This window comes from Scleropages formosus, chromosome 10 (genome assembly GCF_900964775.1).
Source record: "Scleropages formosus chromosome 10, fSclFor1.1, whole genome shotgun sequence".
In the NCBI taxonomy this organism is placed as follows: Eukaryota; Metazoa; Chordata; class Actinopteri; order Osteoglossiformes; family Osteoglossidae; genus Scleropages; species Scleropages formosus.
In genome coordinates, this window is record NC_041815.1 from 12,694,608 (window position 1) to 12,720,919 (window position 26,312).

Below are 26,312 nucleotides of genomic sequence, written 5' to 3' on the forward strand. Positions count from 1 at the left end.
GGAGTGGGAGTGGGTGGGTGTGTATGTGTGCATGCACGCACGCATGCGCCTTGGCTTTTTGTGTACTGTTGTGTCCCCAGACTAATTGGAGAACAGTCCTGAGTTAGGTACCACTTTTACTCTGCTTTAAGAATCAGTCGCTCTGCTCTAACCCTATACTGAGCTGCTTTACTGCACAAACTGCGCAGCTGCGGCACATGCACTTTGCTGGCCCTCAGTCTGAGCCTCAGCTACACGTGTCCCCCGTCCGTTATTTGTTCCTCTCTTCACATTTGCCTTCCAGGCTGGAAGTGTGCTTCGGCCGTATTAGTGGTTATTAATTTCCCCTCTCAACTGGCTCCCTTTGTCTACCCTCTTCAGCAGGTTGCCATTTGGTTCCAGGGAGGTACAGCAGTGGAAGGTTTTTTTTTTTTTTTTTTGTTTTGTTTTCTACCCCAGACGTTAAACTTCTAGTCTGGTCCTCACCAATACGAGTTGCTTAGTTAAGCATCTCTGTTTTTTTCTCTTTTTTTTTTTTTTTTTTTTTAATGTAAATTATCACCACCTTGAAAAAGTTCCACTTAGGCTACGTGACTTTTTGGGGGAAATGTCCCTGCGTCCACGGCTCGTAAGAACTTATCTGCGTGTGATTGCTAAGCAGGGAAAAGGCCCTTGCAGGTCATAGGGCAGACCATCGTCGCTGTGGTTTACAGTACAGGGAGGCCAAGAAATCATAGCGGGAGTGAATTCACGTGGAAGTTCAGGTCTCCTTCCTACCGAGAACTGAAGCATATTTGTGGAGATTAGGGCGTGATGCAGGAATGAGGGTCCTGGGATACCGCACCTCTCTGGAACTGCGGATCTGGCTGTACGCTGGCTCCGAATTTGCGCCCGCGCATGCGAGTGTGCGTGGCCTCTGCAGGCGGCGGCGGTGCAGCCCGTGGGTCACGAGAGTGGCGGGGGGTGGACCGCGGCTGTGAAATCCTGGCTCAGGCCAGCAGGCGGTGTGAGCTGTCGGGCAAAACTGGGGATTTCACGGGGGATTAGCACTGCTCTGGACCAGCTGGGGCAGGCCTGCCTTTCCTATTAGCGGAGATGTCACATTAGCGGGTTCTCATGCGCGCGCCACTCACCCGGGGGGCAGCATCATTCCCGGGATCCACCGTGGCACAGGGACAACAGTGGCGGCAGCCCAGAGTTAATTCACACCTTTTCTATACTCTTTGGTACCATGAAATTGGTACAGAGAATATCAAGGCAATTGAACTACTTACAACCGCGATATTACGACAGTTAATTCACTGCTCAGTTCCCCCTCGTGATATCCGGCTGCAGTCTCAGCAGTCGTGCCGTATGCTATCGGTGTGGTCCCACCGCAAAGCAGGTCGAATCCCGTTCTACCGAAGTACACAGTATAGGTTAATAGTGCGTAACACTTGTGCCCAGGGCTCAGGGACATTTGTTTTACTTTTGTAACGATAATAAGAAGGCGCTTAAAAAAACACAATAAAAAGAGGAACAGCGGAAGGGTTTGGCAGAGTGGCCGTGTGACTGAGCAGTGATTGCCGTCGCTTCGTGTGAGCTTTGCCACACTCATCGCAAATCATTCATAAGAATGAATATAAAATAAATGCAGTGTTACCTAATTGCTGGAGTCAACAATTTTTCGCCCACAGTTTGCATTCCTGCGACCGATGAAGAGCTCAGTTTGGAGGCCGTGTGGGCGCAGGCCTATAGAATGGCGTACTCAGCATCCAGTACTCCGTAATGTCTTATCGTTTCATGAAGTCTTCCGATTACTGTAAACTCCAATGGCTGGCTTTTCCTTGTGTCCAAGTTCTCTTTTATTTCTGGTCAGAAACCCAGAATGAGATTTCTGTGTGCTTTTCCCCCTAACGTTAAACACAGTTACAGTTCTAGGCACACACGGTGGGACTTTGATTGCAACACCACATTATTTTCAGTCAATTTCTTTGGATTTCTGAACATGTTAAGAAGAAGAAGAAAAAAAATAATAAATTAAAAATAACTGTTTGGTATGTTTGTTTTTGGCTCGACAGCAAAACAAGTCTGTAGGATTTCTTCCCCCAAAATACGACTGCACTTTTGCTTTCTGTGTACAACAGCGCAGCATTCCTTTCAGGACGTTGTCATTTTAAAAAAGGCACAGAATCCAAGCTTCTGCGAAAAGGCACTTTTTTAGAAGAAGTCAGCATCGCTGATGATTTTCTCTCACTTTTAGGCACGGTTTCGCCGGCTCAAGAAAGGCGTGTGGAGGAAGGATGGAGCGGAGCGCAAAGAACTCGGCTCCGGTTGAACCGAGGAGTTGTCACGCTGCCTCTAGCTGGGGGAGTAGCGGTCGATGGTGCGAGACTCGGGGGGGAGCTGCTGGGACGAGAGCGGCGGGGCCTGGCTGAGAGTGTCCATCTTGTCATGACTGAGGCCCAGATGCTGGGCAGCCAGTTTAGACAGGGGGAACAAGCTATCTTCCTGCTTGAGGCCCAGCTGCTCGGCTGTGTATTTACTCAAGGGGAAGATGCCCTCGCCGAAGTCCATCTTCAGCTTGCTGTCAGGAGCCACTCCGCCCACTCCGACGCTGTGCATCTTCATGTGGCTGATGAGGTTGCGCTGCTGAGCAAACTTGCCGCCGCACACCTGGCACTCGTAGGGCTTCTCGCCCGAGTGGATGCGCATGTGTTCCGTCAGGCGATACTGGCGGGTGAATCGCATGCCGCAGGCGTCGCAGGCGAAGGGCTTGAGGCCCAGGTGGCTGCGCATATGACGGGTCATGGTGCCGCGCTGCGTGAACTTCTTGCCGCAGATGCTGCACGGGTAGGGCCGCGTGAGCCAGTGCGTCTTCTCGTGCTGCCGCAGCGTGGCTGGATCCTTGTAGGACTTCTCGCACGACGAGCAGCGGTACGGCCGAATCGTCTCTCCCAGCCCCGTCACCGATGGCAGGCTCTGACACGCTTTGCCCTCGGCGTAGGAGAGGTTGTTGACGCAGCTGTTGGCGCTGCCGTTCCCGTGGTTTCCGCCGCCGCTGCCGTTGTTGTTGTTGTTGTTGTTGCTGTTGGTGGTGGTGCTGTTGCTGCTGCCCACCTCGCCGCCCGAGTTGCTGTAGATCTCCTCCTCGGTGTGCGTCTCCACGTGGGCGTTGAGCTGCTCAGAGCTGGGGAAACCTTTATCGCAGGGGATGCACACGTAGAGGTTGTCCCCAAAGGTCTCGGGCTCATAAGGCAGGTGGAACCTCCCCGGGGGCGAGGGGCGCCCCTCGCTGCTCACGGACTCCTCGCTCCCCGTGCCGCTCTTGTCGTCCTCCCCTGCGCTCAGCCCCCCGTAGCCAGCGTCACCCGTTCCCAGCTTGTCCTCACTGCCCTTGTGGTGGTTGGAGTGCTGGTGCTGACTTTCCTTGTTCCTCTCGCCAGTTCCTTCTTCTTCTTCGTCCTCGTCTTCGTCATCCTCACCCACGTACGGTATCGGCTCATGTTTCACCCAGCGGTACACCTCATTCGCCGTCTGCCCCTGATCCACCATGTCTCCTGCCATGTCAGGGCTGGTCGAGCAGGGGTAAGGGTCTTGTCTGTGGGAGCGGTGCAGGGGTGGCAGGTGGGGGACAAGTGACTGGCTGAGGTGCGGGAAGGAGTGTGTGTTCAGGGCACTCATGTGTTCACCTGCCTCCATCTTACTGGGGAAGGTGGACTCCTTGTCAGCTGGATAGGGATCCCCGTTGGCGGTCACCATGGGGCTGTCGCGGCCGTTCAGCTCGCCCCCCTGCCCTTCCTCGTGGTGCGAAACAGCGTGGGCCAGATGGGGGTGTGCGGCAACCTGCTGGGACTGAGGGGTGGGACTCTTCTTGCTGAGGTCCAGGCCATAGATGGAGGAGCAGCCCTTCTCTGGGTGGGGTGGACGCAGACCAGGGGTGAGTGGCAGAGCTGAGCGTGTACTGTTGTAAATCGGGGGACCCTGAGAGGAGTGGGGAGCGTACAGCTCTCCCACATGTGTAGTCAGGTGAGGCAGCTCATCTGGTGGGGGAGCGCGAGAGGGGTGGGTGCTCACGAGTCCTCCGGGAAAGCAGGGCTGGATGACTGGAGTCGACACCTGAAACCTGCCCCCTCCGCTCAAGCCGACGTTGGCAGGACCAATCTTCCCATAGGGCATGAAGCCTGGCCGTAGGTGGTACTTCCCATTTCGTTTCAGCCTCTTCCTGCATAATGCCACTAGGTCCAGCAGCTGCAGGTAGCTTGCTGCCGCTAGCACTGCTGCTAGGTTGGGCTCGGTGCTGGATCCCGAGTCGCATTCGCCCAGTCGGCCTGTATAGATGTAGTCCAAGATGACCCGGAACACACCGGGGCTCACCATCTCGTGGTCCAGGTTGATCAGGTTGTCATGAACAACTAGGGATTTCAGGTAGAGGCTGCTGGCGGCCAAGATGTTCTTGTGGGCACGAAAGAGGGCGTTCTGCACCACGATGATGACATCACACAGGAAGCCCTTTGTGCGCTGTGAGTTGAGCTGCAGGAGGAGGTGTCTAGCGTGACTGGGGACTTCCATGGCATCCAGCGTCGTCTTCAGACCACCACCTGCAACAGGTGAGTTATCATCAGTATCTGTTCCAGGAAACACCACGCTGTATCAGAAACTGTTATTGTAATAAATAAAGGAACAGACCAGTCTAAATTGTATTTAACGGGGGGAAAAAAGTCAGACTTTAACTGCAGTTGACTAATGTATGACTCTGATGTTTGTGTACTGGAGCAGCAGTCGGTGCCAAGGTTGCTATTAGCATGCTGCGAGTGTCCTCCAGGCCTCAGCACTCAGTGTCTCCTAAATAAGCTTCAGAATCTCCGCCGCTTTCGACCCATGATGCACACAAACATATACACACACTTGATTACATATCATTGCAGGGACTTCACGCTGACTCCCAGTGTGATGCAAGAAATGATTCCTCACCCCACCCTATAAAAAGTTGGAAAAAAGTTGACAAAATGTTTTAGCACTTTTCGTTCTTTTTGAAAAAAGCTGACTGATATGAAAATTTCCACGTTGTGCCTCACGGGGAGGTCCCCAGACTTGTATTTTTCAGGTTTTTACTATTTTAAGCAAGTCTGCACAAGGTTCGTACAAAAAAGCGTTCACACACGCAGACAAGCCTTTCATTTACAGACCCACGACTCAAGAAGTGAGAAAATAATCTGATGAATTCCCTTTGCAAACAAAATAGTTTGAGAATGCAGGGAGGTGAGAGTAAATTCATGTAAACTGGTACTACAGAACTATTTTAAGAAGAAGCCACATTTGAATCAGGCAGTGCTTTTGTTTGTTAGAAGAGCAAGTGCCTATGTGCCTCCCAATATTCAACGTATGTGAAAGAGCCAAAAATGTAGGTGATGGGTCCTCATAACCCAGAGGCATGCTGGCAGTGTCTCTGCACAGTTTTATCATGTAACCTGGATCATTTTGCATGCATGACAAGTTACGTGTTCAAACCTGTAGAAAGAAACAAATCTGCTAAAACTACACTTGGCTTTCAACGCTGCTTTAACTTCCAACTAGAACAGGGAACTTTTTGCACATACCAAATAGTGTATAAATTAAGTTGCTAAACACAACTTGAGCTTTTCGTCAAAAGATGTGCCTGAAACTATTTTACAGCTCACTTCTGTGAATTAGCTTCTGGTATAGATAGTATGTGTAAAAGATGGGTTAAGTGGGATTTATTTTAGTGCAAGGATGCCTAAGAGCGACATATTCAACTTCCTATTGCGTATGAAGGCCAAACCACTGCTTAAGATCTTAAACAGAGAAGCAGATCAGCAGAAGTGTTGCAGTATTGAGCAAAAATGTCAGAAAACTAGATTCTGATTGAAAGGCTATAACCTTGGTTCCTGGCAGGGGATTCATGTAATGCTGTATTTAATCCAAATTTCTTTACTAAAAAATGTGTAACTGTGTAAAACGGTGAAATGTAACCGCGTAAGCTCATTAAAGCATGTGCTGAGTACTTTAATAAATTACAAAAAAAAAGCCTTCAGATAGACTGATAGTGAAAACCTGTCTTCTTTTATTTGTATTTATTGTTTTAAAGATGAACGAGCATGACTGACGTTGAACTGTCACATTTGTCCAACAGCCAGTGATTATTGTGCGCGGTTCCCCTTCGCTACCGACATTGTTCAGCAGTTTGCAGCAGGCTACATAAGCCAGATTTACACTGTCCTCTGCCTTGTCAAAGGGCTTTTCTCCCTTTTTTGGGACGGGTTTCGTAGTCTGTGCAAGCGCTGTTTGATTTGTGCTTGCGGTAACATCGTGCAGGGGCAACGGCTAGCCGTTGAAAGGACTCATATTTAATTTTGTGCTTAAACACGTCCAGAACATGCCCATCTGCAAATATCCAGATACGGATAGCAAACACCTTTTAAATATTCTTTCCCATAAAGATGAGCCCTCAAAAGCCTTGCGCACAGGCGCTTTAAATCAAAAATGTACACACGCACCAGGAGCGCGTTCGGAACTTTCGAGACACCGTTGTCAAATGTTTTTTCCAAATTAATCATGGGGGCTGGGGGGACTTTGTGCAACACTCAACTCAAATAACATGTGAAATTCTGCAGCTAGCGGGCTGGATATGGGTCAGATTTTATGGGGCTATGCAATCTGCCATGCAAGAACTTCTGCTGTTTCTGCGGGGGATTATCCAAAACAAAAAGTATTGTTTATGGGAACGGTCCTATCACGGCTCCCCTGAATTAGCGCACGAAGACAGTACTGCAAAATCTTTATAAACGCTTCTCAGTTTGTGACCTGTCCTTTCAAGAGCCAAGAAGGGCCTCGGCCACCCTTTCCATGATAAACTTACTTCTGTATACGGCTGCTTATCTTAACTATTACTTAAACGAAGAGAAGCTAGACCAAGTGAAGGCTCGAAGCAGCTAAACATAGGTGAAAATTAAGTGTCAACGAAACGTGTCCTCGGTGACGCAACACAGCAACACCTGGCCTCGTATATGAGCTCAGCTTCTGGAGAAAAATCCTCCAGAAGCTTCGGAAAACACGTCACCGCGCTGTGCGTCCGCTTACCAACAACATTCTCCCAAAGAAAACAAGGAGGGGGGGGGGGGGGAGCACATTTTAGATGTATTTTGAGTAGAACATCGACACTCTGTAAGACTGGGTGCGGGGGGCGTGCCGCTCGCACGCGTTCGGGAGAAGCCGGTCCACCTGAGCGGGCAGCGCGCGCGCCTCAAGGGCGCATGCGCGCAACGGCGCGCGGACCGCGCGCGGCCTGCCGCGCCCTTTCTAGCTTTTCCCCAGGGCACCGAAACAATTTTGTGGACAACTTAAATAAGCCAATGCGCTTAGCAGATATAATGCAGCGTGACGTTAAATCTAAAATGCATTTCGGCTTGTTTTGAAAGCGTCGACGTGCGCTCGTAAACACAATCGAACGACTTAAGAAAGTATAAAAAAAAGTGTTGAGAGGAAGGTGAGTGGTGCAGGCTGACGAGGGAGGGGGGCAGTGAGTCTGTCATTACTGCCACTGACTCTGCATCTCCTGTCCACAGGAGTCTCCGCGTCTGTCCCAGCGTTTCCACCTGACAGAAAGAAGCGCGTGTTCCCGTCCCCGTCCCCCCTCGCCTCGCTCAGGTGGGTGGCTGTTACTCCGCTGTTGACACTTGTAAGTTGTACACCTGAGCACGGACGCAGCAATGATGACCTCTTTTTGAGCCTCTCCTCTTCCCTGCTACCTGGAAGTGCAGACGTCACTAAAAGAAATGCTCACATGATATGTGTTTTATTGCGAACTGTTCCTCGAAAATTCATTATTTTAACATCGCCGCCCTAAACTCATTTATTTCACAGAAAAAAAAAAATTCGTTGCCTGAATGGGCTGTTCCTGTTTTTTTCGCTTAAACTTCGATACGGATGTTTTCCAGAATATTTTAGGGTGGGGGGAAAAATAAACAAAAGAAACTTAGTACTTTATGTCATTCACGTGTTGAACTTGGTGCGCGCGCCGCCACTCCTGTGTGCGTCCGCGTCTCCCCCTCTTTAAATGTGAGGTTTTTAAAAAAAAAAAAAAAAAAAAGAAGGAAGTGGTAACAGGACAGAATCGTGTTTTAAAATCCTTTGTTTAAACAACACGCGTACACAAACGATATCCTCTGGGGTGTGTCGTCGTTGAGAAGCCTAATAAAGTCCGCGCTCCAACACGTCCTCTGGTGCTTCACCGGGACTTGCCGTGAGACGCATGTGTTTCGTGCATTTACTGTATCGAATGGAAGGGAGGGCGGACGCGTTGTGTGTGGACCGCTTCTGTTCGGCTGCGTCGAGGCGCTGCGTGTCGCAGCCGTACCGCTGGCGAGCTCGCGGAGTCTTACCACGGCTTGGTGGCGCGCGGCGCTCCGATCTGCGCCTCGACTGCCCGCCTCCAGCGCCGCAGCGCGCGCGCGAACGAACGTACGAAAGGGACGGGTGTCCCGCTATCAACAGCATTTAGGAAGGATACGTGGAAAACACTACATGATCAGCACTGTTAGCGACAAGCTCCGTAAACACCATGGCATGATTCATACCGATGACTTGTTTTAATCGTCTCCCTGAACTTCTTCCCTCATTGTTATTCGATCACAGACTCGTCATTAGGCTGCAGTGAAGCTGGGAAGGTTCCGCCGTAGTTGTACTTGTCATCAGTGTTTACAGCCCTTATCTCGAGGAAGGGATTCCGAAGATTAGAATATCGCCTTAAAGTGCGCACTGATACGCTTACATTTGCATTGGAAGGGCATTTATAATTTCTGTGTTAATGTCGTGCTCATTACTGCCAAGTGAAATAAATTTTACAATAAAGAAAATTCAAAGGCATTTTAATCGCATTATAGGTTGGAACATAATTAAGGTGATTTGTAGTTTGAAATAACGGATTCTAAGTGGCATTAGTGCTCTTACACATTTGCTATATTTGGTATGGGAGAAAGGGCTCCTTTTGAGACATTCGGGCGTTCATTATCCCTGTGTTTTGTCTGCGGTGTCATTTCTCCGGTTTTTGGGGTGAGGGAGGGTTTAGATTCAGGGGGTCTGCATTAAGTAAAGCATTTCCCTCAGACTTCCTGTAAACCTCGCCTTTTAAACGGCCTCAGTTTCTCCCATCCCATGTGAACCAAAGATGGAACATTTACGGTCCTATTGAGGTACTTATATCTCGCGTATTTTTAACATGTCTATTTTTAAATCGTAAAGTAAGTGTTATTCGTCCATCTTCGACATCTCCTCACTACCAACAAAAACACTTCGTTACATGATTTTAAATCAGTACATTCTAAATGATTTTTTTTTTTTTTCCTTTTTCTCTATAAACATGGTTTATAGCGCTACATCTATCAAACATCTCACTGTCGGGATTTTAAAGGAATTAAACATCACTATTCGAGCTGGACACACAGTGGAAAACCGTTTATCTACGGAGGCTCAGTAAGTGTGTATATGCGTGCGCTGCGAAAGCCACCGCTGTGCTCTTATTTAGGGGTGTGTGTGTCCTCGAGAGGAGCCCCGCTTTGCATGCAATGCATGGCCGTTGTGCGAGCGGCCGTGCGCAGCCGGTTTCTGTGAATGGGATGTAGGAAAGCAGTTGAGCGTGAAACCTTATTTAATGAAAACCACTCGAGCTTCTAAAACGGGATGGAGTCCGAACTCGTGTCTATTCCAGGGCGAGTGTGTGTTGAGCTCCGGTTTTGATGGGTTCGCGTAAGACGCGCCTCGACTCACACGGAGCCGCTTATTCTATGGTGTTCTTCAGCCTCCTGTGTCATTCCTCACCTCACGCCGAAAGTTTTGGTGAGACAAATAAAAATAATACCTATGTGACGTGGCACATCGCCGCCTTGCACTGCGTGTCTGCTTAATAAAGCTTAATAATTCTACTGATTACAGTTCGCAGCCACAGTGTAATTACTGTAGGTGTAGAGTAGCGCAAAACGCTCTTTCTTTGTGCCTATTCCAGATGACGCTTCTATCTTCTATGCAGTGCTGTGTCACTACACCACAGCTCTCTCCTTCCTCAGTTGTCATTTCTGTATATAGACCCTCAGATTTCCATTCATAAATCCAGCCGTCAGCCATACGGAGCAGGGGGGTCAAACGGCATTACGGCAGCATCATGACCCCCTGCGGTGTGTTCAGCTCCTCAGCACAACGCCATCAGTGCTGGTACTTTTGTACCTTCGGCCTTTCGCAATCATAATAAGCTGCTATTATTATTTATTATATTTTTACATCCACGACAAATTGGTCTGTTCGTTTTATACAATTTTTGTCTATGACATGCCGCCCAAACGAAATATACCGATCAGTAAGTAGTGTTTAGGGGTGTTGCGCTGGAATCAGAAGGCTCTCGGTCTGAATCCCATTCCCACTGTATTATCCGTGGGCACGGTAATTACCCTGAACTGATACAGTAAGAACACCCTGCAGTATAAAACGGTAAATGACAGAAACCTAATTACCTAAGAGTGTACGTGGCCTTGAAGAAAGGCGTCAAGTAAATGAAGGACAGTGATGTTGTTCCAAGCGTGAAACAAGTGAAGGGCCATGGCTGTCAGTACAGGGATGTCTGCGAGAGGCAGCATTTTGACACCTTTGACACCTTTGACACCTTGTGCACAATCGCACTGACGATCCCAAGATGCAGGAGTCTATTTTCAGCACCAAACCCCGACGGAAGAGACGTATGAACTAATGAGCCCCCCACATTAATTTTGTTTCTTTTGGACTCTGCCTCGACACCTATATATGTCAAATCAGGCTTGAAACATCAACTGGCCATACAAGCTGTGGTAATTGTGCGACGTGGTACTCTCAGTACGACATAACTCATCTTTTATTATTCATATGCATACATCCGAAAAGACTTTTGCCTTTCCTTTTCTGCCCGTGTATTATATTTAATGAAAGATTTTAACCATAATGTTATGAGGTTTTTCTACATGAAAGCTTGTCGGCCTTCTCGAAAAAATTCCCCCACTTTTGACCCGAGAAATTAATAAAATTTGAAAAACGGTAAAAATCCGATGAACCTACATAGCTGAGTATTTGCACATCCCATCTTATTAAGCAAAATTACTTTTTACAAAAGGAAGCTCACGAAGGACGGATTCGTACCAGTAAAAAATGTGAATAATAAGCACTGAAATCGTTGCAATATTCACATTTAAAAAGTTTCGTTTTAATTCCCTCTTTCTGATAGCTTTATCAGTTAACATAAACATAACCAGAAACGCATTCGTCATATCATATGTGTCTCTGAAATGAACTGAAATCTCTTTCCCGGTGGAGGACTGTTAGGCTCTATGCTCAGCCTCAGGTAGGGAGCGCATCTGGGGCTCTGAACCTCGTGTCCTCCTATGATCTGCAGTCCCCGAACTATCGCTCTCCTTTGACAGCGTTTATCACATATAGGTCATCCACTTACCTTGTTGAAGCTTCGGCAGAATAATCCACTTATCTCTGTGACATTTTTTAAATCGGCTTCAAGTGAAAGACGAAAAACCGCATCTCCGATGCTTCGATGAAAAAAGGGCTTGTGAAAACGACAGCTCATAAATAGGCAATAAATGAATAAGCTAAACGAGAACGTATCGGTGAAAACGAAAAAAAAAAAAAAAAACTCCTGTCAATAATATATCTAATTTTTTTTTAAATCAAGCTGATTCCATGTTCACTGTAAACACATATATAAACTGTCATAAATCCGCAGCGTGACATAAAAGGGAAGGCGCTACAAAGTGTCGCTCTAATCCTGCGCTGTCATTTTGTCTAAGCATCGGCAACATTGTGAAAAGCTAAAGATCTGCAAGAGCAGGTTACCTGGATGCCCGAACTCTTCTGCCATCCCGTCTAGGTCTCCCTTAACGATCATCTCAACAGTCCACTGGAGTCATTTCTGACGTCTCAACTTTGAACTGCCAACCTCCAAAAACCATGCCAGTTTTCCGAGCTCTACTGCCAACTCTTTTTATTATTAATTGCTATGAATTTCTTTTTACTCTCTCTCTCCCCCTCCTCCCCTCCTCGTCCCTCCTCTCACTCTAAATCCCCCCACTCTCTTTCTCACCCCCTCCTATAAAATACGTGCTTAGCCCAGCATCAGTTTCCTCCTGTTTTTTTTTTTATTTTAGTAATTTCCTCGACTATTTTTGTGTCGAAGCTGTAACGCGCTAGGAGATGATAATGGGGGCTCTGTGCGGTGTAAGTGTTTTAGCGGCCCGTGTGATGTCAGTCTATAATAAAACTAAAAGGTAAAATCGAGGGCAGGAACTTGAAGTGACCCCGAGTTGAACCCTGCGGCACATCGCTGCTCCGTCTTAAAGAGACACACTCCCCATTGTATGTGACACAAGCGCCGAGGGGGGTGCCTTCGATTCTCGACACACTGGGACCTTTTTCTTCTTTCTTTCAGATATGACGAGGCGAAAAAGTAATGAGCAAAGATGCGTTCGTAGGATCGGACAATGTGTGGCTACATTTCTCAGTGAGCCACTTTGTTGTGAGGATAGCGTCCAGTTGATAAGCACCTTTCCACCAGCTGTCATGTCAGTGCTGGTGTGACATAGTCAGTGGTGTCTTGTGGAATGGTGGGCACTGATTTCCTGGGAGCCACTTATCCTGTTATAGTGGCATGCACCTATCAGTCTTCATGCACTTTCACTAACTTTTCTTTGCATCAAACTCATCTTCATGTCCATAGAATAACTGCGAGTGAAGTACGGGTTTGGATGCCTTAATTCCACCAGCCAGAATAAGGGGGCACCGCTGTCCAATTCTGAGTTTTAATGTTCTATTTATTCTGAGTTTTTCACATTCTTTACTGTCAGATTGCAAGTATTTTGCTACCAAGGACAGTTCTGTACTTTTAAAGCCCCAGAAGGACAGTAGAAAGTGGTGACTAATGCACAGTTTTCACTTGAATATGTGAGAAATTGTGAACGTGAAAAGTGCTTCCGTTTCCATAGCAATACATATCCACCATGAACAGTGCGAGGTTAATTTATATGAGAAATTATTACAGATCAAGATGTGGGTTTGATTAAGTGAAACATATTCAGTCAGTCTCTGTGATAATGTGCCTGTCGGTACCGCGGACACCGATATCGTCCAGTGTCAGGCCTGGGGGTCCGGAAGTAAAGGTGAGGAACGTTTAATACGGTCATCCGCAGTTCGCATTTATGCAAAGATGGATTTGAGACACGCGATTTTTTCAAAGGTGGATTTACACATTTACGGTCATTGATCATTTCTGAGGAACTTTCATCACCAGGCCTCATGCCTTTGTAAAGATGAAAGTGTGCATCAAAACTAAAAGATGACACTTTTTTTTTGGTGTCACTGATGAACAGACATTAATTTTAACACCTGCACCTTGTCTAAATAAATACAAATAAGCGTATTCGGGGCAACTGCTAGTGTAAGAGGTTAGAGCTGCTACCTTTGGATCCAGAGCTTGCAGGTTTGATCCCCACCTCTGGTTGTAGTACCCCTGAGCAAGGTACTTACCCTAAATTACTCCAGTAAAAAAAAAAAAAAAAAAAAAAAAAATTACCCAGCTATTCAAATAGGTAAGAAATTGTTAACTTGTAACTGTAATAATTGTAACCTTAACACTGTAAGTTGCTTTGGAGAAAAACATCAGCTAAATGTAATAAGTGGCCTTTAGGGCTAAAACAGTGTCAGTTTTCTCTTCCTGCAGCAATGTGCACATTTACTGTAAGGCAGTTTGTCTGACTGAATTTTCCGGTCTTAGGAGCCTTCATCCAAAAAAGTAACTACAAAGTGCATTTGTGTCTAAAGCAGTATTAATCTTCCCCCTCTTTTCTGATCAGTAGTGAATTCTTGATAAATATGTTAAATTTAAACAGAATATTGATACGGTCACACATAAACCAATCAGTAAGTAACCAGCCTATTATTCACTGTCCAATGAATGAATAAATCCCGGTTGGTGATTTAATCATCCCTTTCCACTGACATGTTATTCTTATATTTAAAATCGCACCAATATGAATTCTCTTGACGGCTAATCTAGTCGTCCTCTTATATTTCCCTCTTCGACTTCTTAATTTCAAATCTTTTCTTAAACTGTAAGGATGATAAACGTAGCATTAAATTAAAGTAACGAAAACAAAGTATAATGCGCGTCTTCTGGAGACCCGGCTTGTGGACTCAGTCCGCCGACCGGCCGAGGGTCCGACCGTGGGTCCGACAGTACCCACACACCGACAGAGAAAGAAATAAATAAATAGAGAGAGACGCGCGGACAGGCCGTCACAGCGCATGATCGGCAGCGGCAGCGGCAGCGCGAGTCGAACCCGCTACAACGTGAAGTGACTTTTCTGCGTGTGATACGCCCCCCTCCCCAGCACTGCGAACCTACCTGGGAGTCATGTCTGGTGTATTGGCCGTGTTTGGCGCTTCCTCCTTACGATTCCCCGTCTCAGCGCTCTCCCCGTCTCGCAAAAAAAGCCTATCCAGCTTCTCGCTTAGTTACTTGCGCCTTTTTGCGCCTTTTCCCCACTTGCCTCCCTGCGCTACGCGCCCTCCCGCTCCCTCTCTCTCTCTCCCACCCACGCGCAAAATTTTATTCCTCACGTGCAATTGAAGCCTAAATTAGACACCTCTACATTTTGTTTGGAACCGGTCGCGGGGGTTTTGCGTCTTTTTGACACAACTCTTGCGACACCTACCGGTCGACTTGCTGGGAGAAGGAGAAGAAGGAGGAGAAGAAGGAGAAGGAGAAGGAAAACGGAGAAGGGTGCAGGGCGCAGGGCGCACCCCCGCGTGCTCTAATGCCACTGGCCATAGACCGACCGCTCGTGTTCAAACAGGGTATTTTGTTGAACAAAGCATCGTTCCCACAGCGCCATATTGTTGTATATTATTGTATATTAAAGTTAACAGTTAAAGTGCATGTCACCGCTCTCTCTGTCTCTCTCCCTCTGTCTGAGTCATTACACTGTTCCCAGCTCGGCTGGAATCTGCTCAGTATTTCCAGTGTAAAATTCCAGCGTCCTGGCATTCGCCAACACGTTCTGGAAGCTGCTCTTCGATTTCTCAGCTAGAGTCCAGTTCCAAACCATTTAAAGGCTCCCAATACTTGTGTCTGTACGGTGGAGTAACCGTCGTTTGAATTGCGGTTGGGAGGTTGTTGGTTCGAGTCCCAGACCGTATTTGTACTACTCTTCTGTATACAGTCATGCGAGCCGGTGCGTTAAGTTGCCATTCCGTTTATTTAATGTACACTTCATTACACACACACACAGACACATTGTCTGAAGCCACTTGTCCCATGTGGGGTCGCGGCGAGCCAGAGCCTAACCCGGCAGCACAGGACACAAGGCTGGAGGGGGAGGGGACACACCCAGGACAGGACACCAGACCGTCGCAAGGCACCCTAAGCAGGACTCGAACCCCAGACCCACCAGAGAGCAGGTACAGCCAAACCCGCTGTGCCCCTGCACCCCCGACAGTTCATTACACTCCTGACAATTTCTGAATGCTATGGAAATCAAGCTCTCAGTTGTCAGTTAATATTTCTCTACAGAGTGGACAAAATAACAGGAACTGCACAAGAAAAGGAGTTCAACTTTAAGTGTCTGAAGTTGATTGCGATTAGCAGTATATATCAGCTGCGAAAACGTCTGACTATTAGTCAGACGTTTATATGTCCTTTTTCAAAGCAACATGAGGCTGCTAACAGAGTTCCAAAAAGTCCAAATTGTTGGTGCCCAATTTGCGAGTCATGGGTGACGAAAGCTGCAAAATTCTTTAATGTTTCAAAGGGAACGATATCAAACATATTGAGAGCATATGACAAACATTGACCAACTGCATTAAGAAGGAGGAATAATAGTTGCAAGTTGAAGATCACCAATAGGGACAGATAGACATTTCACAGGATAGTTGTTAAATGCCGCAAAAGTACACCCTCAAAAATGATCACAGAACTGAATCAGTAGCTCTGAGATCCAGTTTCGGTAAAAACTGCCCGTCTTGAGCGTCACAAAGCTGGAATCTATGGCAGGGCTCCTAAATCAGAATTGTGTATCCAAGGCCAAAGTAGGAGACATATAATCAGGTGTAAGGAGCACAAAACCTGGACCCCTGAACAATGGAAAAAAGGGATATGGCCTCTTTCGTACATCTGGACGAGTCTATGTTTGGAGAAACCCGAAGGAAGCCTTCAACCAACATTGTCTGTCGCCAGCTGTTAAACACGGTGGGTGGGTGGGGGGGGGGGGGGGGGTCTGTAATGGTACAGCCAGAAATCTCACAGGACTCATTAGGTCTGATGATTGCTCTGCTCAAGTTGTGTAACAAACAAAGCCCCTGGTAACAATATATAAGGAGTATGAGGGCATTTTAGAGGATCAGGTGCACCCTGTGATGAAGGTGCTGTTCCCTCATGATATTCTTGTATTCCAGGATGATATTGCCCCCATACGCATTGCTAAACGAATGCAACGCCTTCAGTGGCCTCCCCAATCACCAGATCTGAACATCACTGAACCTTTATATGGTGCACAGAATGAAAAGTAGATTTCCAACTCCTTTTCCTGATTTTATTACGTTGGGCACCGTAAATTATTATGATTTATATAAAACTGTAATACATTTTTATGCTTCCAAGGAACGGGTAAATCAACAAAACATTTTCTTATAATATGTTCATAGTATTGAACATGCAGCTGCTAGCAATGAATGTTAATTGGAATAATTGAATAGTTCTGTAATTTGAAACATTTAAACTGATATTACAATGAAATGTTCATTATAGAGTTTCAAAGACCGGTAGAGATTTATGACTTCCTTCTTTGTATTCCATATTCCATTATGAAAATTTAATTTAATACATTGAAACGTGTATTCACACTAATTTATTACTGTTCTTGTTAATATTAGATATATTTTCTAATTGTTTTACTTTAAGGTGCCAATGTCTAGAAGATACGATTATCCGCTACACCCCAACCAGACTGCTACGCTCTTCCACATCTGCCCACTCGGTGGTCCCACACACAAAAAGGCAGAGCACAAAGGTTCTCGGTTCTGCCTCCGTTGTGGTGGAACGACCTCTCCCCCTCACTCAGAACTGCTGAATCTCAGTCCACATTTAAAAAGGGTCTTAAAACTCATTTCTTCCAGACTCACTTCGCCCATGATCTCTTAAGTTCATGTAACGTGTACATTTTCTTGCACTATACCTTTGAGATCATGCCTGCTAAACAATGGATGAACTTTTTCGCAACTGCTCCTGTAATTTAACGTAAATGCTTATATATGTTTTAATAAAAAAAATGATTACTGAGAAGGTGACTAGGAATCGTTGATATTCAGATAAAGTTTAATGCAGCTGCTTGTGTTATGTACATTGGTTCAAATGGTGGAAAGAATGAACTAACTGCACTTAAAAATCACGCATCTGCATATGTCTGTCTTTCTGTCGATGTAATGCACACATTGCATTTTCTATGAGATGTTCGTCACTTTGGAAAAAAGCATCTGCTAAATGAATAAATGTACATGTAAATTCTGGACAGATATTAGCCGCATTTGCTTTTGGTTCTCTGAGTCACTTTTGTTTTTTTCCAAGGTAGTATTTCTTCACACTGGTTAATGACAGGAGTGACGCACTCAGACGTCACATAATAAAGTTTCACATCAATGTGTCAGTTGCTTATTTCAGTCATAGCTTTTAACCGAGGCACGCTGCACAAGCACAAGCCTAAAACTGCCTCTGATCTTCATGCAGGCATGGTGGCATTAATGGGAGACTCTCTGTATGTGTGCAGGGCAAGCTATCCAGGTGACATGCATCCTCTCTGGTGGAAAACAAAAGGAATGGCGAGGGTGGCCTCTTACCTTGCAGCATTCTGCTGGTGTCCAGGCTCCACATGTTGGGATTTCAGCTGGCTTTTACTGCACAGCCTCTGGAAAACCTGCATGCTTCTGCCTCATCACACATTTAGAGTCCTTGCGGTGGGTGGGTGGGTGGAGGGGTGAACCAGCTGATTGTCTTTCACTTCCACTTTCCCACCATGTACTTGCAGCCCCTGCGAACTGGAGCATTATGTGATGTTTTTTGGAAGAAACGTTGTCAGATGGTTTTACAGCTCTCGTTGCTTTGCCAACAGGTACGACAGACAGGACAAGTAATCACATTGTGGTCTGAGAAGGGTGGATGTGGCACCGAGTCGGAGCAGGGAGCGCAAGAGGGGAAACTTGTGTGTTCGCAACGTGTACATTGTATGAGGTAGTGGGGCTCTGCTTTTTCAGAGTGCCGTGAAAAAATTGCACCATACGTGCTTTTCAGCATGACCGTGCAACCGTGCGAAAATGGTGTACTTAAGCCCTGGTGTAGATTTGGTTTCAGAATGAACGTGTGAAGTTTCTTTGTGAGCAGCAAGCTCAGTCATGTCATCCCACTCTCACCCAACAGCTCTTTTCATGCTCATTTTTCCTCTCACTATGTATGTGCCTGGTATTGGCATAGGAGTTGAAATTCTGAATACTTTATTTCCATGACAAGTTGGGAAATGACAAAAGCAGTTTTGGAAACACTGAGAAACATAAGGCAATGTAGCTTGGTACAGTTCCTGTGGGAGGCTTCCAAGGAGGCTTCCAGTTTTCTAATGGCTCCTCTGAAGGAGGAGGAGCTCCACTCCAAGTGCCGTCCTGATTGCTGAGTCCCCATGCTTTCTGCAGTACGAGTCCTGGTACACCTTTAGAGGAATCTTGTGAGCACTGGATGGACATTTAGACTGAATGGTAAATCATGATCTTTGTCCAAGGACTCAGCTCATTCTTCACCACCACAGTTTTGTACAGTGTTTGCAATATTGCAGATTCCGCTGAGCCATTGTTCAGTTTCGTGATTCTGTCTCTTGTCATCACTTATGAAAAGGACCCTGAAGTTCTTAAACTCTTTCACCCAAGGCAGTTTTAAAAGTGCCAACCCTCAAAACTCTCGCTCTACGAATACAAGGACCAAATGTCGTGCAGAAGCAGTCTGGGCATTCCACACCTCCGCAGTACTTTCTGGGGATCACTATTATAGACCTTTTCCAGGTCAGCAAAGTTCTTTTATCCCTGAACAAGCGAAAAACTGAAACAAATTCACATCGTTGCTTCTGAATCTGAAGCTTGACAATGGGCAATGCCTCCTCTTGAGCACCCTGTGGTATAGGTTTTACAGGTGTGTGGTCCCCTGATAGTTTGATCACAATCTTTACACAGTCCCCCTTTCTGAATATGGGATCCACCCTTCCTGTCCACCACCCCAGCTTCCATGCACTACTGAAGGGACGTGTTAATCAAATCATCCCAATGACATCCAATCCTTTTAGCTTTTCCAAATGAATCTCTTCAACCTCTGCTGCCCTGCCACTGAGGAGTTGTCTAATCACTGCAGTTACCCGTACATGAGAGATGCACCCACGTTCACCAGAAACTTGTTTTACCATCTCCTAGAAGGAGGCTGTGCCTACACAGTTCAAGAGTTTCCCCAAAGTGTTCCTTCCACCTCCCCGACAGCGTACTGGCTTTAGGTCATCATAGCCCCGTCCTTGTTGAAAACCTTGGTTGACTTTCTGCTTGCCCCTCCTTTGTCTCCAGAAACTTAGCCTGAGCATCTTCTCTCAACTTTAGTCTTTTTCTTCTGCAACCACTGCTTTCCTAGCCTGCCAGTACTCATCTACCAATCTGCAGTTTTCTGTATAAGTAATACCCGGTTAGCCTCTTTCACCATTGGTGTTCACCAAAACATCTACCTTAGGTATTCAACAAAATGTGAATCTAAGATGGCTTAACTCTCCATCTCCTTGTGGATGAGCTGTCCCTTAGACCCTCAATGTTTGTCCGTCTCTTGAGCCAAACAATGGACTTTAGGTTTTGCTTGTCAAAACATCCTTTGACACATCCATTGTGAAGAAAAGTTTGGAACTCTTCATGAACTAACAACAGCTAAAGAGCTCCAAACTGACCGTTTAGGCAGTGATTGGATTAGAGGACATATAGCTGATCTGGAACACAAAGCAGGAGGCTGATCAGAGCTGCAGATAAGGGCGTCCTGGTGGGCAGGCTGTTAACAGCTGGCCGTCACCTCCCAAATCACGCAGTTCTTTTTTGTTTGTCTGTGGTTGTGTGTGTGTGTGTAAGCGTGTGTGTGTGTGGATTGAGTGGCTGGCTCACAACCAGCTGTGAATGAGTGATTGGGTGCAGATTGTTTGTTGCACTTGCAGAGTGTGCTGTCGGGGGTGGGGTCAGAATGGGGTGCAGAGAGCCAGGGGCTATGGTCATTACGGGGTGCAGGGGGGCCAACTGGCTCTGCTGCTCTGTGCGCCTCGTTTCAATTTGTGCTCCAAGTGACTAATAACATTCCAATCAACTTGTTATTACTCCATTATCGTCTGGCGGTGGGCCTGAAATCAAGATGGTGCAGAGCATGAACAAAGGACGGGGAGGAGGAGGCAGAGGGTCCCTGCAGGCCCCCTGGAAGCCTGGTCCACAACCCCACAACCCAGGCTTTGGTCAAACCCCCTCTTGGCTCACATGCTGCTCCTCAGCCTCTTTCCCTCTAAGTTTTTCTCTGTTTCCTTCTGTTTTGTCCTTTTTTTCCATTTCTCTAGAAAATTCATCAGGTCCCTCCATCATATCCCTTCGAAAACATATGGAATTTCTCCAGTTAAGGCAAGAGAAGTTTGTTGTTCACAGATACAGACACACCTGAATCGAATTTAATTGAAAATTCACAGCAATTATGCGTTCTGTTGTACACACACTAATCAGACGTGGCTTTGACAGTGAAGCATGGTTCATACTGCCAGTTTTATTTCTGAGCCCACCTGTTTGGAAAGGGAAGGGGGTGCGGTGGCACAGCAGGTTTGGCCAGGTCCTGCGCTCTGGTGGGTATGGGGTTCGAGTCCTGCTTGGGGTGCTTTGTGACAAACTGGCGTCCCCTCCTGGGTGTGTCCCCTCAGCCCTGCGCCCTGTGTTGCTGGACCAGGCTCTGGTCTGCCGCAACGCCGCTCAGGACAAGTGGTTTCAAACTGTGTGTGTGTGTTTGGAAAGGGATTATTTCAATGTTTCAATGTATGAAACAGGTCCATCACAGCTGCTGAAAATCCCACAAGAAAAGGATGTCTGATTTTCATTGTCCCCAAGAACCGATGAGAGATCTATTCAGTAGAGGGTGTATCAGTCAACAAACTGGGCTTGTGACCAAAAAAAAAAAAACAGTGTGATGAAGCTGGAGGATGTCACCTGCGCTGCCTAAATATAAATATTAAACTGTAGACGAGTGAACCAAATGAATGAAAGGAACTAAACAATGTGATAAGGGTGTGGAGATGAGGCACGTTGAGGATGAAGTGTGAGACAATGGGACGAGGACTTGTGTGTGTGTGTGATGATCACATACACCCACTCCCCACCACATGCCATACATGTGGAAAGAACAGCCCTCTTTTTTCCCCCCATGTCCTCTGCAACCCTTAGCACCCCCCCAGCCACCCTCTGTTTTCTTCTGTTCTTTACCAAGTAAATCTCTTTTCCGGCTTGATTCTCACTAAAAACCATATGGCGTGTGACATCATGAGGGCAGGAAACAGGGAGCAAGCGAACGGGAGAGAGATTGGACTGCCAGGTCTCTGCACAGTGATGTCAGCACATCAGCATTCTGGGAGTGAGGCCTGTTGGGGGTTTTGGTAACGGGGGGCATGCTGTTGCAGGGTGGAAGCAGTTGAGTTTTTGAGATTTCACTCCCACCTGGATAATCAGGGGAAAAGAGGGCGGGAAACATGGAAGTAGCTGCAAAAGTGTGTGTGTGTCCAGTGGGCTCGTGCACTTTGTGCGAACTGCTTTCCTTTCAGGAAATGTCCCTGTGCTGTAGCGACTGCAGTGTGTGCCTTGTTTTTAAAACTCACATGTATTTCAGCCTGCCTTTCCTGCTCGCGCTACTTTACACGGGTCATCATCGCGGGTGAAACGCGCAGACGCCGGCTACACGTAGCCCCGATTGCGTACAGCACCCTGCACCTCGCTCTCGTACGCTGTTTCGGGACGTGACCCTGAGAACTGACAGCGCCTTCACTGGATCTTTGAGCTCCGTCCTCGCTTCGTGGCCTTCTCACCGCACCGCACCTAACCCTCCTCGCTGTCTCCGTCTCCCTCTGTGAGCCTCAGGTCAGCTCACCTCCTCCCGCACGACACGCTTTTGTCCGTGTTAGACGTCCTTTGTCTGTCAGATGTTTTCACTCGCTCCTGTTGTCGCTCGCTGGGTGAACTTCTCAGCTTTGCTGGGAGGTCCTGGTTTCCATACCACCAGCGCCCCCCCCCACCCACCCACCCCAAAACGCCATATCAACACACACACACACACACACACACACACAGAAAAACAGCTCTCTTTCTTTCTCTTTCTGATTAATGGCAGAGGTTGGGGTGTGTGCCAGGCCATTTCCCTGCAAAGGGAAGACTGCCGCAGCTGCGCTGCTCATGGCCTGTCTCTGAGCCCCCTTTCCCCCCTCTTGCTGCCCCTCCTTGGTGGCTCCTTCTGGGACATTCACCTTGGCCCGGGCCCAGGAATCAGGAAGTCAGCACCACGCTGAAAGGGAAGGGAGGTCCAAGACGGGGATTGGATACCGCTGAAGGGCCTCTAAAAGCTAAAGGAAGAGCAAAAGGGTAAGATGTGAAAAAATGAGTGCCTGTGTGTGGTTGTGGAGGGATGCGGATGTGCTTCTGCATGATTGTTGGTGGTTTTGGACAAATACAGATTGACTTGCTGAGAAAGTGACAGGGACATATGAGAAGTGAAATGGGTATGTGTGACTGAGCTGTGACTTGGGGGGGGGGTCTGTGTCTGGCTGAAGCTGTTGCTGACACTGAGTGTGAAATGGTGACGTATGTGATGTGTTCTGTAACGTTTACATGAACACGTGAAGAACATGCAAATTCCCCACAGCGTGCAGGCATCGAACCCTCGTCCTGTGGCACCATCCGGGCGCTGCGAGCCAATAGCACTACCCGCTGCACCACCGTGCCCTGATTTCGCACATGAAAATCACTCCGGTTTCCTTCCTCGTTGCAAAGACAAGCAGTTTGGGTGAAGCGGTGACCCCGAAGTGCCCGGTTGATTTCGGTGTGGACTGCGGCGACCCCGACCGCGGCGAGCGTTACTCACAGCGACTTTGCGTTTGTTTACCTATAATAGAATTTGATGTGTTGATTATGGGACCAGCAAATACCAGGTGTAAAGACTCAGTTTGTACAATAGTGGGTTCAAACACCTTAACCCTCCTGTACTGAGCTCAGCATTTTGTGAAGTACCTATCGCTGGTGCTCAGGGAAGGACTGAACTAGACGCCAAGCTTTCTCCATTTCCTTTCTGAGTCAGTCATGTGGCATGTTACCTGAGTCCGGGACTGCTCTCCTCTAGCAAAATACTTCAACCTTGTCCAACTTGTCAGGGTCTCCTGTGCATTGTGTTTTCTGTCATTTTATGTCCTTCTAGCACATCGCTCATACAATTCCTCTTAAATATGTTTGTAGAAAGACTATTTTACGTGTCATTAACTTATTCTAAACAAAATTAATGTTATAACTCAAAATCTGGCATAAGTAATTTGGTTTTACTGTTATTGTGGGTGGGGGGTTCAGCTGGTGCCTGCTGTGTGGCGGGTCTGGGGTTCGAGTCTTGCTTGGGGTGCCCTGTGACGGACTGGCGTCCCGTTCTGGGTGTGTCTCCTCCCCCTCCGGCCTTGCGTCCTGCGTTGCCGGGTTAGGCTCCGCTCCGCCGCGACCCCGCTTGGGACAAGCGGTTGTTGATGATGGATTGATGGATGTTACTGTGGGCCATAACTTTGTTCACAGGGAATTTGTTCTCCAGCGTAACGAATGTCAGCGTGATAAAAAATTTGCATTTTGAAATTGCTGAATTCCTGCCATAGTGTCCTGGAGTTGGAGTTAAGCTTGTGATCTTGACGTCTGGTCATTACTGATTGACTGAAGGGGCTGGGATGTGGCAAATATGGGTTCTGTTTTTGTTTTTCCTTCCTCGGGAGACCTTCTCATGTTTCTATGTTTGAGATTCTTGTACAATTTGGGATCAAGATGCTACTCAGAAACTGCCATTACACAGTTTTTTTTCCTACCAAAAATGTCTCCATCTTGGAGTGGAGTGCAGCGCTTCACAGCGTCTTTGGATAAACAGGAAAAACACTTGACGCCGGGCTCAAAGTCAAATCTGTTTTCCCTCCACATTCTTGACTTGTGCCATCCAGTGCTGGTTTTGCTTAGCATGGAAAAGGAAGCAGGATTGATTGCATGTCATACGTTTCCCACCCTGCTGCAGGTTTGCCAGAACCGCTGGGATGCGTCTTCAGTTCTGCAAGCGCGTCGGGCAGTTTCCCCTCTGCACCAGGGAAGACCTTCGTCACATTGTGAGTTAACGTTGCAGTTTTGTCAGCAGGGGTGGCGCATAGGGGGCGCACAGGGTGGCACCGGTACCTTCCAGATGCTGGGCTCTGGTTTTGGGCACGAGATTGAATATGCCTTAGTCGGTGGGGAGTTTGCATGTCGTCCCTGTATTCGCATGGGTTTCCTCCCACAGTCTGAAAATGTGCCTCGGGAGCTGGGAAATCTAAATTGCCCTTAGTGTGTGTATGTGTGAATGAAGGACAATGTGTGGTTGTCCTGTGACGGACTGGCATCTCACCCAGGGTGCTCCCTGTCTTTCTAGGGTCCAGGCCTCCAGCAACGATAGACACGTATGCCTGCTGATGTCTTCCACGTCCACAATTCATCATACCTTCATGAGCACTATGTGGGACGACGGAAGGACGGCTCTAGGAATATTTCTGTACGCGATCCGTCTGTCGCTGGTTGAGCCTTTCCTCTCTGTGCCCGGCTTCGAGGTCCGCATGCCCCCCACCCTGCAACTTTGTGCATTTTACGGGCTGTGTGCTGCGGTGCACTGACCTCCCACTCACCCCGGTGCCACCCAGGCGCGCCCAGCCCTGCCAAAACCCCACAGCGCCACATCTGCTATCCATAAACGCTTGCCGCTCCCGCTCCCCCTGGCCCGCGCTCTGTCGGCTGCCTCTCTCTCCTCCCTCCCTTCTCCTCTTCCTCAGTCTTTTCTTCTCCACCTCTCTCGTTCACATTATCTGACTAGATAAGCTCTTTCCTTATTTTTCCTGTCGCTTCAGTGGAGCAAAATGTTGTGCTGTACATTCTGTCCAGCCTCCTATCTCTTCCTCACCCCCCAGGACCCTACGTTCCCATCCAACGGAAAAATCTCTCACCCATTATATATGCAGCACAAGCCAGCTGAATGCGATGGCAGTGAACTGGGAACCACAGGACATTCCTGATCCAAACGGGCCCAAACCACTATCTTTAACTCCTCCTTTTCCTTGCTGTACCAAGATGAACCTCAAAAATACTGTGGGAAGCATCACTTAAAAGCTGTTTTCTCAATAACTGCTTGTTTTGCAGCATGCCTTTCGTATATCTTGCTTAACATTTAGATATATCTCCACGATGGGCACGTCAGCTTCCCTCCTTGTAGTCATGCCTGCTTTCTTAAGATCTAAGCCGCTTGTCTCCTAGTGACAAGCACATCCCTTCAGCATGAGACTGAGAAGTTCCACTGTTAAGTGTCTCTCTCACACACTCACACAGGTTCACGTCCTCCAGGCAAAAAAAAAAAAAAAAAAATTTCAGTGTTGCAGAGAAACTGGCCAGATTTTAGCTTGCCCCCCTGACAATAAAGCCATATTAGAGTTGTATTATTATTTTATCATTATTTTGACTTCTTCTCAGTAATCAAATTTACAAAGTGAAAAAACATGCACACATTGAACTTTTGATCCCATCCTTCTTGGCTGAAGCTTGTTCCTCAGGGCCCAAGCCTCACCTTCTCCTCACTCAGACGTCCTGGCATGCTGCCGTGCTGCAGTCCCAGCAGAACCTCGGCATGAATCATGGAGCTGCAGGCATGCAGGAATGCCGCTTACTGATAAATATTACCATTCATAAATCACTGATTTTCAAAAATGCCCAAAGAACTGCATAGAGGGGGTGGTTCTCTGTGGGTCTTAATGAGAAGGACTGCTTCAGGGGTGAGGTGTTACCAGCAGAGAGGTGTGCGTGGAGGTAAGGGGTTCATCAAAGACTTTGATGTGCAGTAGGAAGAAAAGCCTGCTGCTTCGGTAACAACAGAGGATGAGAAAGGTACCTGCACCTATAAACAGTGTGTGTGTGTGTGTGTGTGTGTGTGTAGAATG

At 47.4% G+C, this 26,312-nt stretch overlaps 1 protein-coding gene and 1 long non-coding RNA gene across 3 annotated transcripts; one reads left to right on the forward strand and one right to left on the reverse strand.

Moving 5' to 3' along the window:
• Positions 1-505: 505 nt before the first annotated feature.
• Positions 506-12,439, reverse strand: hic1 (hypermethylated in cancer 1). The gene is given in 3 exon segments (XM_018748260.2): positions 506-4,559; positions 11,842-11,897; positions 11,899-12,439. Coding segments are annotated over 3 exon segments (2,355 nt in total). The 5' UTR covers positions 11,958-12,439; the 3' UTR covers positions 506-2,319.
• On the forward strand, positions 7,129-26,260 carry LOC108932079 (uncharacterized). 2 transcript variants are annotated; one of them, XR_001965970.2, is made up of 5 exons: positions 7,129-7,465; positions 7,545-7,626; positions 24,377-24,464; positions 24,764-24,883; positions 25,293-26,260. It is a non-coding gene; the product is annotated as an uncharacterized LOC108932079 (long non-coding RNA). The 2 variants fall into 2 exon arrangements; XR_001965969.2 differs by having other exon boundaries at positions 24,764-26,260.
• The last annotated feature ends 52 nt before the right edge of the window (positions 26,261-26,312 follow it).